Below are 18,110 nucleotides of genomic sequence, written 5' to 3' on the forward strand. Positions count from 1 at the left end.
ACCCTCTCTCTACATTAAAAAATTAGGCATGGTGGCGCACACCTGTAGTCTCAGCTACTCAAGATGCTGAGGCAGGAGGGTCACTGGAGCCCAGGAGTTTGAGGCTGCAGTGAGCTATGATGATACCACTGCTCTCTAGCCCAGATATCAGAGACCCTGTCTCAAAAAAAAAGGGGGGGGGAACAAAGAAGAAGAAGAAAAAGCACTTAAATCCAAGATACAGTGTTAGTTTAAGATCTTGAAGGTTTTGAATTTTAAAAGTGATTCCTACCCCCAAACACACAGAGCTGGAAACACCCACTGGGAAGGACAGGCACCACGCCCCTCGGTAGATTTAGGTAGCATTTCTTTCCCAGTCAGGCCAACCCCATATTTCCCCTCCTTCTCTGTCCTCTTTGCCTGTCTCTCCCCTGCTCACTTCACGACAGCACAAAAAAACAGAAGCAAAAGGTTTTAAATACTGCTAGAGAAGGGACTTTTCTGAAACCACTACTTGGAGGCAGTAATGAAAACTCAGGTTATTTCCCATTTATTCTCAGAAATGATTGCATTCTTCCATGACCTTAGAAATGCAGAAGTTGCTTGAAAAATCATCACTGGAAAAGAAATCATTGAGAATCTCCCTGTTATGTGACAGACAAAAAAAGAAAAAAGATGCTTACCATTCAAAGATAAAAGAGATGTCTGAGGATACAAAGGCAAAAGAGAGGTCGACTACCCTCAAGGGGTAATGCTGACAGGTGGCCCATTTTGTGCCAAGCTCCATGCTGTTCAGTGTGGACAATGAGAAGAGGTGCAAAACAATGGCCTGCCCTCAGGGTGCTTGTATTTTAGTTGAGAAGACAAGAAACGCACATGAAAAAGGGGTGTTGTATTGTAGGTTTTGAAGAGTCAAATGAAGCTTCCCATTTATTGAAGGACTTTCTGCCATGCATTGCTCTAATTGAGTTATATGAATTAACTCATTTGATCTGCATAACCATACTATGAGGTGGCTCTCAGGTATGAAATTATCTCTGTTTGATGAGTGAAACAAAGAAGGGTTGGATGATTCCCACAAGATCACCCAGCTAGTATTTGGTGGAACCAAGATTTAAATACAGGCTGTTCAAATTGTATCTACATTTTTTCTATGTCTGTATCTGTACCTACATCATCTGCCATAAGGCTTCAAAGGCAGGACAGCGTCTGAGGGCTGAAACAGAGAAATAAATCTTCATGGTGGGGGTTCTCCATGAGCAGGACCTTAAAGGATGGGTGGAGAGTTTAGGGGAGGGCAGATCAGGAGCAGAGATATGACTCAGGGGCGAGCATGTGGCAGTCCAGGGACGGGAGGGCAACACGGATAGTGCTTTGGGGTCTGAGAGACCTCAGTTCTAGTCCCGCCTCTGCTGCTCAGCCATGGGCTGGGCTTGATGGATCCCGATAAAATGGAAATAATCATAATAATACCTATCTGCCAGATTATTGGAAATATTCAGTGAGATAAGTAAAATTTTCTGGCCTTTTAATTATAACTTGTTAATTTTAATTGCATGCATGTGTGTGCACAAGTGAGTATATTAGGCAGGAATAGAAAGTTTATGTTGTGCATAAAAGCACACAATGGAGAGAGTCTGATCACTTTGTGGGAAATTCTGACGACAGCGTTTTCCAATTAGCAGTGGGGAGCCATAGACGGTTGTAAGTGACAGAATGAGTGAGAAGTATTGTGGAAACACTTCGTGAGGAAACTCAGTCTGGCTGTAGCATTTCTGTGTAATTTAATTTAGGGGACATAGAGGAGACACAGTTGGGATGCTATTTTAGAAGTAGAAAAGACTCAATGGATATGGAATATGTGAGCTTTTTCTGTAAAATTCATTTATTCATTTACTCAAAAAACTCATATTCATTGAGTACAGTCTGTTACCAAGCACTGGTCTAGGCATGGCATATAGAGCGAACAAAATAGTTAAAGTCCTTATCTTCATGGAGCTTTTATTCTAGAATAACTCCTTAGTCATATAAAAGCACATATATTCAAAAAATAGAATAAGAAATGTCGAGGAAAGTGAAATGTGTTAGGACAAGATATTTTAAAAGCATGTCATGTGATTACCCTTTAAGGAGTCCACCCAAATCTTATTCATCACCACTTAATCTAACCTGGGTATGTCTTAGTCTGCTTCAAAGAGAAGCTCTGACATCTTTTCAATGTGTTTTAAACAATGTGCATGGCCTCCCAATTGTATCCAAACCAATTCATAAATTTTTTTTCTTTCTGCTGCTGGATCTGAAAGTCCCCAAAGGCTCAGCTTCCACACGTTTCTTGCCAGACTCTGATTTTGGTCTAAGTAGCTCGCGTCTCTCCTGAGACAAAACAGCCTTGCTCTTCTCAGGAAAGCTGTAAAATGCCCTTCTGCATGTCTGCAATGACTTTATTTCCCCCTGTTCGGGTCAGCCACTAAGTGGATTTGTTCTTACTCAAACCCTTTTTTTCTTTACCAATTAACAAACGGTTCCTTTGGACATTAGGAAAGGACTCTGATTCCCTCTTCCTTCTGCCTCATGTTTAAAGTTTAGTGTTATAAAATTCATGTTGCACAGAATTACTTGACATTACTCATGAGCTTGTCTAAAATCCCTGTCTTTACCTAAACTTTTTCTTAAATAAGGGCTTTTGTTTTTCTCATCGCTAAAAAAAAAATGAACAAACAGATCCTCTTTTCAACAGGTAAGCAGTTGCCTTTTCTTCATCTAAGGAATTGTAAAAGTGAAAGATGATTTTTTTTCAAATTGACGAGTATTTATTAAGCTAGAAATTACTAATGATAAAAATGAACTGGAAGACACAAGGGTATAGACTATGTGGAGTTTCATTGTCTAATACATGAACCTGTATTAATAACACCATTTCTGTGACTCTGACCGTGTCTTTATCATGGGACTGTGAGCAGTGCTTGGCACTTACAAGTCACTTAATAATAATCACTGGGTTGAATGATCTCTCATGTTCACAGGAGCCCTATGAAATGGCCTCTTTAACAGATGATGAAATAAAGGCTCAGAAATTCAAACTGCAGAGCCACAGGTGGTAATGTCACTATTTAAACCCATATTTTTAAACACCATCCCAGTAAACAATTATGTACTAAATTTTGTGGTTCAAATTTTGAGTGTCTCAAGAATTTGTAAATGGGAAAGAACAATGTGAGTTGCAATAATCAGCATCAACTTTATTGAAAAGGTATGCTTACGATTTGTCTGTAATTATAACTTGTTTGTCCTCTCTTAACCTCGCTATTGTATTTTAGAAAATTTAAATGTTTGGCTCCCAATACAGTAGCCAATACATTTTTGAAAATTAGCAGTCATTTTTACTTGGATCCAGGCATCCCTAAATGACTCCTGTCATCATTTTGCACATTCTCATGATTCCCTAATGTTGTTTTCCTCACCTTGAATTTATTGACACCAATTCATTTTGCCTTGACATCGGCATTAACAGGGAAATGGCTTTGTTTCATCCTGACATTATAAAATCACCTCCCAAGACTTGGTTTGACATTGTCAGGAGGTGGTTGTGGTGACAGCAAGGCCCACAGCAGACAAGAGTGAATTGCAGTGATTCCCAGGGGAAAAAAAAAAAAAATCATTAAGAAAAGTTACTGCTGTGTGATTTCAGTAGCTATTTTTCATACTTAAATATCCCTGCTGTTTAAAAATCCTAAGAGGGCTTACACCATATTTAGAACACTCCTGCCAAGTATATATAGGAAAAATTAAGTCTCTAAGGAGACATTTGGCTATAGCTTGACAAACAGGAACCTCAAATTATATTTTAGCTTTACAAAGTACTCAAAGGCATTGAAATTCTGTCTTTAAAAAAAAAAAAACCATGCATTTGAATTAATGACACAATTATCTCCTTTCAGCCACAGATACTTGCAGTTCTTAATACCGGATATCAAAGGCCTGTAGTATTTCTTTACCTCCTAGCCAGAATGGGGGATGTTTTACAAATTTGTCTTAAGCACTGTATGGGGCTGGATGGACTGCCTTTCATAATTCCCACACCATTTCAAAGAACGCCAGATCTTTTTACTTGTGTCCTTCTGTGTCTCCATAATGGTCTTTCATGTCCATTGAACTCCCACATAGAACTACTCTGTCTGGATTTCCCTTTAGCCTGTGTCCCAAAGTTAACTAATTGCCTCCCCAATAAAAAAATTAAAAAAAAAAAAAAGTTGCTAAGATCCATCAGGGCTTCAGGGCCATATCTTTTTCACCTTCTTTATATTACTCACAATACCCAGATCATAATTCATTTGCTTAAAGAAAAATGAAGGGAATGATTCTGATCTCTTATTTTAAAACACTGGCTATCCTTGCTGCTTCTCCTCACCTTACCTAGGGGTATTATATCATTGTATTATGTGTATGATGTATTATGTATGTATTATATGTATGATATATATTATATCATTGAAGGAAGAAACCTTAACACAAGTTACCATTCTCTTCCTGTTAATTTTTTCCATTATAAAATCCTATGTGGGACATTCTGACAAATCATGGTTTTCAACCTGAGCTGGAGTGCCAAAGCTACTCAGCAATTTTTCCATGTGCTCCTAGTCAGCTTCCTCTTCCATTCCCTGCCAAATATTTCATCCCTCACTTCAAGACCTACCTTACCTCTGCCTCCTCATGCTCAGCAGGTAGCTTTATCTTCTACTTCCCAGAAACTATTAATAAAATTAAGCCATTAAGGAAAAATTCCTTCCACGTCCCACTCTCCAGCCTATCAACTTTGTATTCATCTGTATATATCTCCATCTACCTTCTATGTAGCCAGCTAGCTACTCATAGTAGATATATATCCACTATTCAGAAAGAGACAGAGAACAAAAGACAGATTTTATTTACTTGTTTAACAAATATTTACTGAGCATCTATTCAGTGCCAGAGACACTGGTCACATTTTGGTATAATTTATTCCAGTATTTTTGTCAAGGTTTATGTTATTATATAGATATATGTGGAGGTCTGTACTTATGTACATATATATGTACATATATGTATATGTACATGTCTTATGTATATACTTATGTATATGTACATGTCTGTACTTATGGAGATCATACTGGATAAACATTTTGTATCTGGATTTCCTTTTTCCTCCAGTACATAGTGTCATGTACTTTGAAACAATGGTTTTTACCCTCATGTGTGTTGACATTGTATGTGACTATGCCTCCCCATGAATGCCATCTTTTACCTTGAGCTAACAGTAGAGGTCATACCTTTTATTAAACTAGACAAGTGCATTTTCTGATACCTGATGAGAAACTCTGTGATTTCTCAGCACCATTTTTATGAGCACCTTGCCTGTATCTGTGTCTGAAAGTGTTGACCTAAATAGGATTTCAATACATCATTAATGATCACTTTGGGAGAGGTGCCCAGCCTTCAGCTGGTAGGATTCTTAGTGAATTAATTATTTCTCAACATCAGCATTGGCTTTTTTTTTCAGGTTGCAAAAGCTAAAAATTTTAGGAGTGTTTCTTGCTCCTGTATTAGAGTCACCTATCACCTCTTTCACACTAGCTGGGATATTGCAGACTATAGATACAGCCTCTTTAGAGATGAATGGGGCTTTGTAATGAAGCTTTAAGCAGTTTTTTCTTTGGTTGGAAAAGAGAAGGTATCACTCCCATAATAGGTGCTTTGATACTAGATGAATAAGAATAGAATGGCTGCTCCCTAAAGTCAGATTACATAGCCGTTGCACTTGATTACCTATATGTGATTGACCACCCACCCGACAGCTTCCACAGTGATCCCTAATCTCCCTTCAGCTCTTCTCTCTTGTCTCAATATGCTGAAACCAGGTAGTCTGGATGCTGTCAATATGCTGAAACCAGGTAGTCTAGATATTGTCACACGGGGGTCATGCCACCAGGACCACTGTCCCCAAATGAGTACAGACAGACAGGAGTATAAGTCGAGAGCGGGAAAATAAGGGTGTTTCCAGTCTATTGTTTGCATCTGTACCTGCCTTCCCCTATCTTCAACATTGCAAAGGGCAAAAGATGGGCTGTGGAGCCGTGGAAGGAGGTTGATGGTATCCAGCTCAGCCCTTCCCTGCTACTCCGGAAACACTCATTATTTATGTACTCTGATTGATACAAGAGAATGCGCATTGAATGAGAAAATGAAACTCACCTTTGAAAAAATGGGCACTGCCACTCCAAGCTGACCCCACAAGGCTTTGTGGAGTACACGGCAGTTGAATACAAATATACAAGAACTGTTTTGACCCTGTGCTCGCTCAAGATTCATATGCGCAGAAGACGCACAGATGCTGTCTTTGAGGGAGGGCATTTGCTTCCTTTTTCACTTCAAGCACCTTGAATTGGATAGGTAGTGATGAATTCATTACTCTAGCAGAGATTGGAATTAGCGCCTCACTCTTCCATCCTGAGCTTCCAGCACTGGGGGGATTGAGGAAGGAATTGAACTTTAACAAATATACTTAGGCTGTGTTTTATATTTTTTTGAGAGCACCTCCACATAATTCATCTTGAGGCTCCCAACAACTGCGAGGTGGGTAAATAGGACAAATGTTATTATCCCTGCTTTAGAAGTGAGGAAAGAAAGGCACAAAGAGGTTAAGTGATTTCCCCAAGTTCGCCCAGCCCATTAACCACAGAGATGGGGACTTGAATCACAAGATCTGCACCTAATTCTCTTCATACCACCTCATACTTTTAGTGCACATGAAGGGAAAATTTGTTCTTGTTCTGTGGGGCACCAGATAAGACATGCAGGCAAAACAGATCAAACAGAAACAGTCACCCAACTCACTACCAAGGACTCATTATTACAGAAGGTCAATAGTCATTGCATATTTGGTAAAAAAAAAAAAAAAAAAAAAAAAAAGAGGAGAGATTCCTAACTCTTTGCCTTTAAAATGATACAGTTACCATTAAAAGTATTCAAGCAAATCATAACACTCGAGAGAACTTTAGAAATACCAACTTCGAACCCTTCCCCTAACTTACAGCTGTCACTAGAATACGAGGCCCCCTCCCGCCACCCTGTGCAGTCCATTGTCCAACTGGCTCGTCACAGTAGCTCCCCATCTAGAGCAGGGCCTGGTTGGATGATGGAGGGATGCATGGAGGATGTGGCTACGTGGTGTACAAGGCCTTGACAGCAAATGGACCACTAGGTAGAACTAGAACTCAGGTTGTCTGACTCTAATGTTTTTTTTTTCTCTGTAGCATACCACCTCTCCTGGCCAGACCGTAAATGAGGGAAAAAGGGGGGAAAGCAGCTGCATACCTTGAACTTCCAGGGGAAAAAAAAGGTCATTAGATAACAGTCTATAAAGTTTCTTCCATACCCCAGGAGCTAACCTGTGGCTTCAGTTTTATATCTCCCATACCTGCAAAAGCTACATAAATGGGTCATAATCAGAGCTCTTCAGCTCCCTGCCACAAACTCTGAAATGCCTAAATCAGACCTGAATGTAGCACACATACCTTTGTTATTAGCCTGTTTGGTGGAGGTTATTCACTCTTTGACGTTTCTTTGAAAAGGAAAGGCACAATTTGGAACATCTTTCCCGCAGCACTCCTGGGCTTGTTTCAGAGGGTGAAGGCAGAGGTCACTTTATTAATACAACCATCAAGGAAAACTGCCATGGCAACGCATTGCATCGATTCCTTGAAGTGCAGGAGACAAAGCCAAAAAGAGAAACTTTCAAGTCTATAAATACAGACCAAGCATTGCTCAAGCATAGCAGCTCACTGACAGGACGAACCTAAATGTATACCTTTGAACAAAACCCAAACAGAGAAAAGAAAACTTTCTTTTGGTAATGTAATGGATCATCGTGACCATATAGGAATAAGTGACCCTTCAGTTCATAAAAGAAAAAAAGAGAATAGCACAAGTAGCAACACTTAAGTTCTGGCTGGTGCCCTCTTTGAACATAAGGGATCCATCTCTAGGTTCATTTTTCCCTACCTTCCAGAAAGAACTAATGGAGGGAAATGGAATCAAGGTCTCATAATTCACATTTTGACAATAGATTGCAGTTTGAGAAGAGGAAATGTGTGTGACAATTGAGAAACCCACCAAAAAAAAAAAAAAACAATTAAAGGATTGAATAATTTAGCTACGTCCTTGTGACTCTCTTTATTCAAGGTGCAATAAAAATAGAGGTGAAAGAGGAAGAAATGCTGCTCAACCTTGTTCTTTCACTGCGTAAATGCTAAGTGTTTTTATAAACTCGTAGCAATTTTGAGAGCTTATTTTTCTACTATTGTGGCTTGCTTACTGAAGCTGTGATCAGAAATATTATAACTCCTTGCTGACTTCAGCCTTTCTACCAGGATTCCACACTTTATCTTTTGGTCACATAGCTCTGTTTAAGTCTAACATTAATACCTCATTTGACAAAGTCCACAGATTATCTTGGTCACCCCATTTGAAAGCATTTCTAATATTAAAACATCAGGGGATTAAATAGTGTGATATTGGACACACCATAGTGAATTATTTTTATCAGTAGTAAAAGGAATCCTTTAGAATATAATCAAGCTATTACCAAAGCAGTATCAGCTTTTTCCTATATCTAAGGGTTGTATTTTATCATAACAAACAAAAAAACATGTCTAGTAAATAACTATTTGCATCTAGTACTGGATCAAGTGTTATATAAGGGATTTAAAAATAAATCTTCCTGTTTACTGAGATAGGGCACTTCTAGACTGTCAATAACAATAAAGAGAGAGTTGGGATATGCTTAAAATAAATACATGCATAGACTACATTTAGAGTTTTCAGTTTGAGACAAACCTACAGAGAAGAACACTAAGTAAAGGGATTCATAACTGAAAGATGCATGTTGGGCTGGGCACGGTGGCTCACGCCTGTAATCCTAGCACTCTGGGAGGCCCAGGCGGGCCGATTGTTTGAGCTCAGGAGTTTGAGATCAGCCTGAGCAAGAGTGAGACCCCGTCTCTACTAAAAATAGAAAGAAATTAATTGTCTAACTAAAAATATACAGAAAAAATTAGCCGGGCATAGTGGCGCATGCCTGTAGTCCCAGCTACTCAGGAGGCTGAAGCAGGAGGATCGCTCAAGCCCAGGAGTTTGAGGTTGCTGTGAGCTACGCTGATGCCACAGCACTCTAGCCCAGGCAACAGAGTGAGACTCTGCATCAAAAAAAAAAAATGCATGTTGGGTAGAAATCACCACTCGGATCTTTAATCTGCAACTACACTCAGGCTGAAATGGAGATAATGCCGCGATTGTAAATGGGTGTTTATCCTCATGCCTGTTCTATCAACTGGTGGTTGATGCCCAGAACCTTGTGTTAAGAAGGGTTGTGAAGTTCAGTGCCATGATAGTGCCATGATTAAGTAGCTATATTTCTGTTTTAGCCCATTTTGTGCACTATAACAGAATACCACAGACTGGGTAATTAATGAATAATAATGTATTGACTCATAGTTCTGGTGGCTGGAAGTCCAAGATCAAGGGGCTGGTATCTTGAAAGGGCCTTCTTGCTGCATCGTAACGTGGTGGAAGGCATCACAAAGTGGAAGGGCAGAGAGAGAGAAAGAGAGACAGACACAGAGATAGAGAGAGAGAGATTGTAAGAGGGAGTGAACCCATGGTAACAAAACCATTCCCGTGATAATGGCACTACTCTACTCCTGAAGGAAGAGCCCTCATTACCTAAACACCTCTTCAATGTCCCACTTCTTAATACTGTTGCAATGGCAACTAAATTTCAAGATGAGTCGTGGAGAGTACACATATTCAAACCAGAGCAGCCTCTTATGTACAGGAAATGACGGTATGGATGCCAACATACTTGCCATTTCCAGACTGGACCTTTGACATTTCTGGTTATACTTTCTTCAGGAGCCCTACTAGAATGCAGTAGGACTCTAGAAGATTTTAACATTTGATGCTATCAACAAAAGACCTCTGCTTAGTCACAGCCTGGTATAATAGCAGAGGAGTTAGTGGATACAGTTGAAAATCTACTGAGCATTTACAGAAAAGTCATTTGATGTCTCCCTGGTAAGTGGAGAACTCAACCATGTCTCGAGGAACACAGAATGTGACACTGTACAACACCATGTATGACATTTCTCCTGACTGTTCTTTTCTATGCGAAGAGCTGTAATCTGCAAATCAGGAGATCTAGATTCTGGTTCCAGTGCTACCCTCAATCGCTTTTGGTTTCCTCATCTAGAGCTTGTCTAGATGATTTCTAAAGTTTTCTGCAAGCTCTGATTTAACTGTTTCTGTGAGAGCAAAGAAGAACAAATGATATGAGAAGGTTGTCTTTGGTTCCTTTTATTTTCTCATTGTGAGCAGTACTAAAGGGTGGGGGGTCTGGGTTAGATCCCAATCTTCTGCATTTATTCCCCCAAGAAGATAATCAATCCAAACTTATATTTCCACATCAAGTACTTGTATTTACCTCTAATTCTCATGGCTCTGCACCTGAAAACTCACTGTCTCTCTGATCTAGAAATGCCAAGGCTTCTTCATTTTCCTTTCCCCGGCGTACATTGGGGACAACTCCTCATCTTCATTGCTATGGCTGACACCCTGAGCCAGGCCTCCATCATTTTATCTTTAATATTAATTGAGGAGTAATTCTTTGTTTGGGGGGGGGCTGTCCTGTACATTGTAGAATGTTAGCAGCCTCCCTGGCTTCTATCCATGAGGGGCCAGTAGCATGCCCTCTCTGCCCAGTTGTGACAACCAAAACATTTCTCCAGACATTGTCAGATATCCCATGAGAAGCAAATCGTCCAATGTTGAGAACCGCTACTTTAGACTGACATCCAAAGACCTCCATTAAATGTTAATTCCTCAAAATGTATCGATCCTTTTAAAAATCATCCCCAAATCTCTTATGTTAGATTCAATCAAGAAAATGCGATTTTTTTGCATGTTTTCCTTGCCCAAGTCAAAGTGTCCTTCTTCCAGTCTGCCTGTTTATTCCTAGTTATAGTCATACACAGCAGGAAAACTTCTATGATTAATGTCATACTCTCATGTTATCACTGTATTTTGTTGACATCTTTTCTTCTCAGCATCCCTCATAGTCTTTCTTTCTCTTCTTATGGCTGATATTCTTCAGTGTTCTGCTTGCTGTCCTCATTTTTACTTGGCCTGCATTCTCCCAGGATAAGGTCTTCTTCCTTCTGCCTCATCCTTTGTAACATCGACCACCATCACCCCTGCTCCAGATTTGTATCTCCAGGCTGACCTATCTCCTGAACCATTGAGTAGTTTTTCCAACTAATGGCAAAACATCTGCAAAAGAAACTACAGACCACTCGAAGTCAATATGTCCAAAAAAAGTTTATTTGCTCCCCTGACCAAACTCTTCCCCCATCTTCTTTTCTCAATAAATTTATTTACAATGCATCCAAGTACCCTAAACAGGAACCTCAGAATCTCTCTTACCCATTCATACAAGCTGTCTGTAAATCTGTTCCCTCCTTTCTCCCCATTGTTCTTACAGCCCATTTGTTCTTCTCGGCCCATTTTGTTGAAGTTCTGGTCTCCTTGCCTTTAGTGTATACTTTGTCTAGTCTAGACTTACCTTTATTTTCCCTTTAAAACACCACTCTGTTCATAAATGTTTGACAGCTTCCCACTGCCTATTATCTAAACTCCAAAGTGGGTTACGTGGAACCTTCACAACCAGGCTACACCTGCCTTCCTACTCTCTGCACTTGTGTACCCTCTGCACATCCAACATTCCAGCCACACCAGTCCACTAACTAACCAGTCCACACCATTACTCACTAACATTCTCCACGTGTCTGTCAGTCAGGCTCCAGTCAGAAAACTGAAACCATGCTAGGTATTTCAACAGGGATAATTTATTACAGGAAATGGTTAAACAGGTGTTTGAGAATTTAAAAACGAGAACATGACACTGAAGTATTAATAACTTGGAGGTGCTTTACTATGTAATCAGAAAGCAGCTATCACCCTGGGGCTGAGGAATTATAGGAAAGACGATGGGTGATCAGAAACTAAAAGTTCGGGTGAGAGATGCCGCAGACCTGGGACCTGCATCTCTGAGGAAGGGTAACGCCTAGCTACTGTTAGTATAATACCTCTGACATGCTGAGCAGAGGCTCCTTGGGCCTGAGGCTCACATCTCTAGGCTCACATCTCTAGCACCAGCTCCCAGGCTGGTGCAGGAACCTCTAAGGGTAAGGTGAAGCTGGTTCTGAATAAAGCTTAGCACTGTAGTCAAATGTTGATGTCAGGATGAAGCGCCATTACTGAAGCTGTAATGGCAGGAAGAGCCATCAAACGAGATGAAGGAAACAGGATCTCCATTCCTCCTACCCTCTCTGCTCCCTCTAGTGCCCCCTGTTGGTGGAATCCAACAGACAACTTGTAGGGTTCTGGCCTTAACATCAGAAGAGTGGATTTAGAGTTGAGAGACAACTGCTTAATAACCAATACAGTGCACTCCTTGCCTTTCCTCATACAGTTTCCTTATGTATAATGTTTTTTCTACCAACATCTGCCTGACGCATGCCTTTATCCAAATACAATTTCTTTTCTATAATCTTCCCTAATCTTCCCAAAAGTAATTATTTACACCATCATTTGAGTTCCCCTACCAGTTTGCAAATGATTCCTTTGTAGTCTTTTTATATTGTATCATAATGTGTGTTTGTTTATTTTCTGCCAAACCGTGAACTCCTTTAGGGCAGTTAGAGTTACAACCATAAGATTTAGTAGGGTACCTGGCATGAAACAGATGTTGGTTGAGCTGGATGCAATTGATAAAGGAATTTTAATGAAATTAATATTAGATCATTTCTTATAGATATGCTATCTTCCCAAGCAGATTTGAACTTCATAAGAGCAAGATCATGCTTTGTATTTCTTTTATTTTCTTCATGATGTTTAGTACAAGGCTTTATATGCTGAAGAAGAACTCAATGATATTTGTTAGCCACCTAGTTTGTTCATTAACCACCACAATTTTGATTCAAAACGACATGAAGATGGAGAATGTGTTTGTGAATAGAAGGTAAGATCTATAGTTAGGTTTAGCTGTGCTTCTAGAATGTGATTCCAACAGTTAGAGAGCACTGTGCATATGGTAAAGTTCTGTATTTGTTAGAGGAATAGCACAATCAAGAGACCAAATGTAATTTGTTTAAGGTGAATACCAGAGTAATAAAGTATATTTTCAGTTTCATTTTTTTCTATTTATCTCTTACAGAAAATATATTCCCCCAATTCATGATATTATTAATCCTGGGCTATGTCTGATTCTAGTATATTTATTAAATTTCTGACAACCATCAAAATCAACTAGTAATTATTTAAGTGTAGGAAAGATATTGAATTTTAACTTAATCACCAGCTTCTTGAAAAAAAAAAGAAACCTCTGTTCAACAACTGATTTACATTCAGGTCCTAGATGAAGAAAAATAGCTTTTTTTTTTTAAAGGGGAGTGATATTTAATTAACTATTGATTTCTTCTCAATTATTCAAGGCAAGCAATTATCGATATTGATGGAACAGATATTTCCCTACCTCTAGTGCTTAAATGAAAGGAAATATCCCATTCAGCAATCTGCTTCCTAGAACAAGAAATGCTGAGAATCTTTAACTTTAAATGGAAACAGTTATTTGGATCTGTTTATTCCACGTTGCCCCAATTAAACAGATATTTCTTGAAGTGTAAGCAAAACAAAATCCTGAAAAGCTATGTATGGCTTTCCAAATTAACTACAGCCAAAACACAAGGGCTTTTGTCAGCTTTGACCGTGAGGCTAACCACACTACACTTGTGGACTTTGCTTTACAGCTACAGATCTTGACATTTTTAACCGTGACTCATAAAATACTATAATTTGGATCTAATATTCATGATTTCTAAGCCACCCAATGAGAGGTAGCTTATATAATCATTAGAACCTATGGAACACTGCCTTGTATATCAATATTTTGAGCCTGAAGGATTTAGTAGGCCTTAATAGTCACTCCTGACATTTACAGATAGCAAATGTGGATGCATTTGAAAATTATACCAATGCACTATGCAACTGTGTTAGAGGTCACCCAGGAAATGTTGAAGAAGGTGGTAAAACAGTGCCCTGTTTAGGGCACTTGGTTATTAACCCTGTGGGTAACCACCAATATCTTTTCTCAGCTCATTTGCACACACAGCATTAACATGTTTGTGTGTAAGAAGTTTCTCTTGAAGGTGACATGACTATTGAACACGATTAATGGAAAAGGCAACATTCTCTATTGAGTTACTACTTGGAGGGTGTTTTTTTTTTTAATACTTTGCACTTCATAGTAACATTAGGTGTGCGTATGAGCGTGTGTGTGTTTAATTCATGCGGCATCCCTGGGGAAATTTGACCATGACATTTTTTTAAAAAATGAAAAATCTTATAATTTAAGAAAAGCTACTTTTTCTGCTCTGCCCCCCCCCCCCCATTTCAGAGTGGTTCTATATGTTAAGTGCTTAAGCAGCATATGTTGCTGGGAAGTGTTCTTGGCTCTTTTACTCTTTGTTGTTGTTTTAATTTCCCTGGGTTCTATTTAACATTCTGCTAAATCAGTGAAACCTTGATTATCTAAAAGAATAGGAGACATGGAATTAATGAGGATAGCCAGAATTTGGAAGAAATAAGAAATTATTAGAGGTGAAAGCTGAATGACAGGGGCCATGAATGAATTTCAGACTCTGGAATTGCTTGCTTTATTCAAACTGATTCTATTAATTGATGGACATAATGACGTTTTGATAATCAGGGTTTCACCATTGCATTTATTCCTATTCCTCGAAATCAAGGTAACCTTGGGCTCTACTTCCCATATTTACAAGGTGATAAAAATCCTAATAGGCTGTCAGGGACAAATGTGACTGCTTTTCCTCACACTCCTCCCATGAAACGAGCTTCCTCTCTTCCCATCTGGCTGCTGCCTGCCTGGAGCATGCTACCTTTCCCACATCTCAACCCCTCCACCTCCCTCCTCCCTGTGGGCTCTGTCTTCATGCATGCAGCGGCTGGAATCACGCAGGGGGGAGAAAACGGCCCGCTCCTTCTAGAAGTTCTGGGTCATTTTAGCCACACTGCTTTGCATTTTAAATACCATTCATCTGACTTCAAAGCTCTGCATTCCTGTATCAGGCACTTGTCCTTTAAAAACCCAGGAGGTCACATCAGGTCTCAGTTCCATGAAGTAAAGATACTGCCAAACCAGGAGTACTGCATTACTTTGTATTTGATAGCCTGAAATGGACAGTGATAATATCCAAGATTGCAGCAAAAAATCCATATAAAAGGACTAATATGATAAAAAAAAAAAAAAGGCAGCAAACTACATTTGTTTGGAAACTGGAGTCACAAGCTTCGTTTGTTGGGGGGTGGGGCGGGAAGGGGGAGCACAAGATCGATAGAGATTTTTTTTTTTTTAAGCTGAAAACATGATGTACCAGATGAACTTAAATTGATTCTGCTTCTCCTCCCCGCGCCCACCCCCCACCCTCCCCCTCATTCTGCAGCGAATGTCTGCGACAACGAGCTCCTGCACTGCCAGAACGGAGGGACGTGCCACAACAACCTGCGCTGCCTGTGCCCGGCCGCGTACACGGGCATCTTCTGCGAGAAGCTGCGGTGCGAGGAGGCCGGCAGCTGCGGCTCGGGCTCGGGCTCGGGCCAGGGCGCGGCCCCGCACGGCTGCCCCGCGCTGCTGCTGCTGCCGCTGCTGCTGCCCGCGCTGCTGGGGACGGCCGGCGCCCTGCGCTTCTAGGCTTCGCGCGCGGCCGCCGGACAGGCGCGTGCCCGCGCCGTGGGGAAGCGAACGCAACGCAAGCAAGCATTTGCTACTAACATAGGAAACACATACACTCACACGCGCGCGCAGGCAGCCCCACTCAAAACAGTGTACAAACTAAGAAGGCCTAACCGAACTAAGCCATATCTATCAGCCGTGGACAGCACATCCGAGTCAAGACTGTTAATTTTCTGACTCCAGAGGAGTTGGCAGCTGTTGATATTATCACTGCAAATCACATTGCCAGCTGCAGAGCATATTGTGGATTGGAAAAGGCTGTGACAGCCCCCCCAAACAGGAAAGACAAAAAAAAACAAACAAACAAACAAATCAACCAACCTAAAAACATTTGCTACTCTAAGTGGTGCATCCTCGTACCACCCTGCCCAGTGTATGGACCAACCAAATAGCATTCTTTGCTGTCAGGTGCATTGTGGGCATAAGGAAACCTGTTACAAGCTGCCATATTGGCCTGCTTCAGCCCCTGAACCCCTTCCGACCTGTGCTTTAGTGAACGTTGCTCTGTAACCCTTGTTGGTTGAAAGATTTCTTTGTCTGATGTTAGTGATGCACATGTGTAACAGCCCCCTCCAAAAGTGCAAGCCAGTCATACCCCTGTATATCTTAGCAGCACTGAGCCCTGCCAGTGTGAGCACACACCCACTATACGAGAGTGGCTATAGGAAAAAAAGAAAGTGTATCTATCCTTTTGTATTCAAATGAAGTTATTTTTCTTGAAATACTGTAATATGTAGATTTTTTGTATTATTGCCAATTTGTGTTACCAGACAATCTGTTAATGTATCCAATTCCAATCAGCAAAGACTGACATTTTTAGTTTGTCCTCTTTCGTTCTGTTTTGTTTCATTGTGCAGAGATTTCTCTGTAAGGGCAACGAACGTGCTGGCATCAAAGAATATCAGTTTACATATATAACAAGTGTAATAAGATTCCACCAAAGGACATTCTAAATGTTTTCTTGTTGCTTTAACACTGGAAGATTTAAAGAATAAAAATTCCTGCATAAACGATTTCAGGAATTTGTATTGCAATTTCTTAAGATGAAAGGAGCAGCTACCAAGCAGTTTCACACTCACTTTACTGATTTCGGTGTGGACTGAATACATTCAGCTGACGAATTTAGTACCCAGGAAGATGGATTGATGTTCACTAGCTTGGACAACTTCTGCAAAATATGAGACTATTTCTACTTGGGAAAAATTACAACAGAAAAAAAAAATCTAAGTGATTGCCAAGATTATGCCAAAGCCTGTTGGCAGAGTACTAAGAGACTCTTATTTTTAAGTCATGCTATTTTCACAGATTGATGGTGATCATGTGACTCTAGGGATGCTGATCTATGTATCTTTCCAAATACAGTGTTTACATGGAGTGTCATAAGAGACAACCTGGGGAACCAGGAAAGTAGCAGGGAAACTGAGTGATTAGCAATTTGACTTTGAATATATTCAGACTAAGTATTTATAGGAAATATCAAAATATACAGCAGCAAATAGACATAACTGCTGTTTCTGAGAATAAAGTTTGTTTTAAGTACTGCCCAAGGTGTAATAAATTCTTGTTTCTGCCTTTTATTAGGCCAATTACTGTGCAAGACAGCAAGGGGAGGCAGGTGGGGAAGAACCACTACAAAGTTTCAAAGATGCTAACACAGTGTGTACTTCGTTCCCAGCATGCTGTTGTCCTACAGGTTACAAATGTGTTCACGGCAGCATCTCCTGGAATCAAAAACAATTATCAGCCCAAGCCAGAGTCTTCAGGACAATGAAGTTCTACATGACTTGGTAGAACAGTAACCTATGATAGTAACAGGTTTCAAGGCTAGTTCCAGTCTGCATTCTTCACCCTGCTGCCACTCCTTGCTGAAACAGGGGAGGGGGGCCGAAATGTCTCCTGATAAATAACCTGGGAAAAAGCTAAATGAGGGAACAGCATGTCTCATTGGTTTTGTTCCCAGAAAAGCCAATTCAAAGAAGGCAATAAAAGGTAAACAGGTAATGCCTGTACCGCCTGCCACCCCACGACTAAGTCTATTGAATGTTTGTTATTCAAACCAACAGTCTCTTTAGATGTGAGAAATAAGAAAAGATGAAAATAAATTAGAGCTTTGGCTTGGTGCCAGAGTGGCCAACCAGAAATTGGAGATTTACTCTGGAAGTATAAATAGAAAATTATGTTTCAGGCTCACCAAAGAATACACATGAAAATTCTGATAACACAGGGAGTTAGA

The 18,110-nt window shown here is 40.2% G+C and overlaps 1 protein-coding gene across 5 annotated transcripts in view; it reads left to right on the top strand.

Moving 5' to 3' along the window:
* The window catches only part of NTNG1 (netrin G1), a 317,947-nt gene extending 300,528 nt beyond the window's left edge, over positions 1-17,419 (top strand). For 4 of the 5 annotated variants that reach the window (XM_012751581.3, XM_012751583.3, XM_075999915.1 and 1 more), the window contains one exon: positions 15,588-17,419. In XM_012751581.3, the coding sequence (XP_012607035.1) occupies positions 15,588-15,835 (248 nt within the window). In that variant the 3' untranslated portion in view covers positions 15,836-17,419. The remainder of the gene's footprint in view (positions 1-15,587) is intronic. The other variant, XM_020283438.2, reaches the window with a different exon arrangement.
* Positions 17,420-18,110: the final 691 nt, after the last annotated feature.

This window comes from Microcebus murinus, chromosome 2 (assembly GCF_040939455.1).
Source record: "Microcebus murinus isolate Inina chromosome 2, M.murinus_Inina_mat1.0, whole genome shotgun sequence".
Taxonomy (NCBI): Eukaryota; Metazoa; Chordata; class Mammalia; order Primates; family Cheirogaleidae; genus Microcebus; species Microcebus murinus.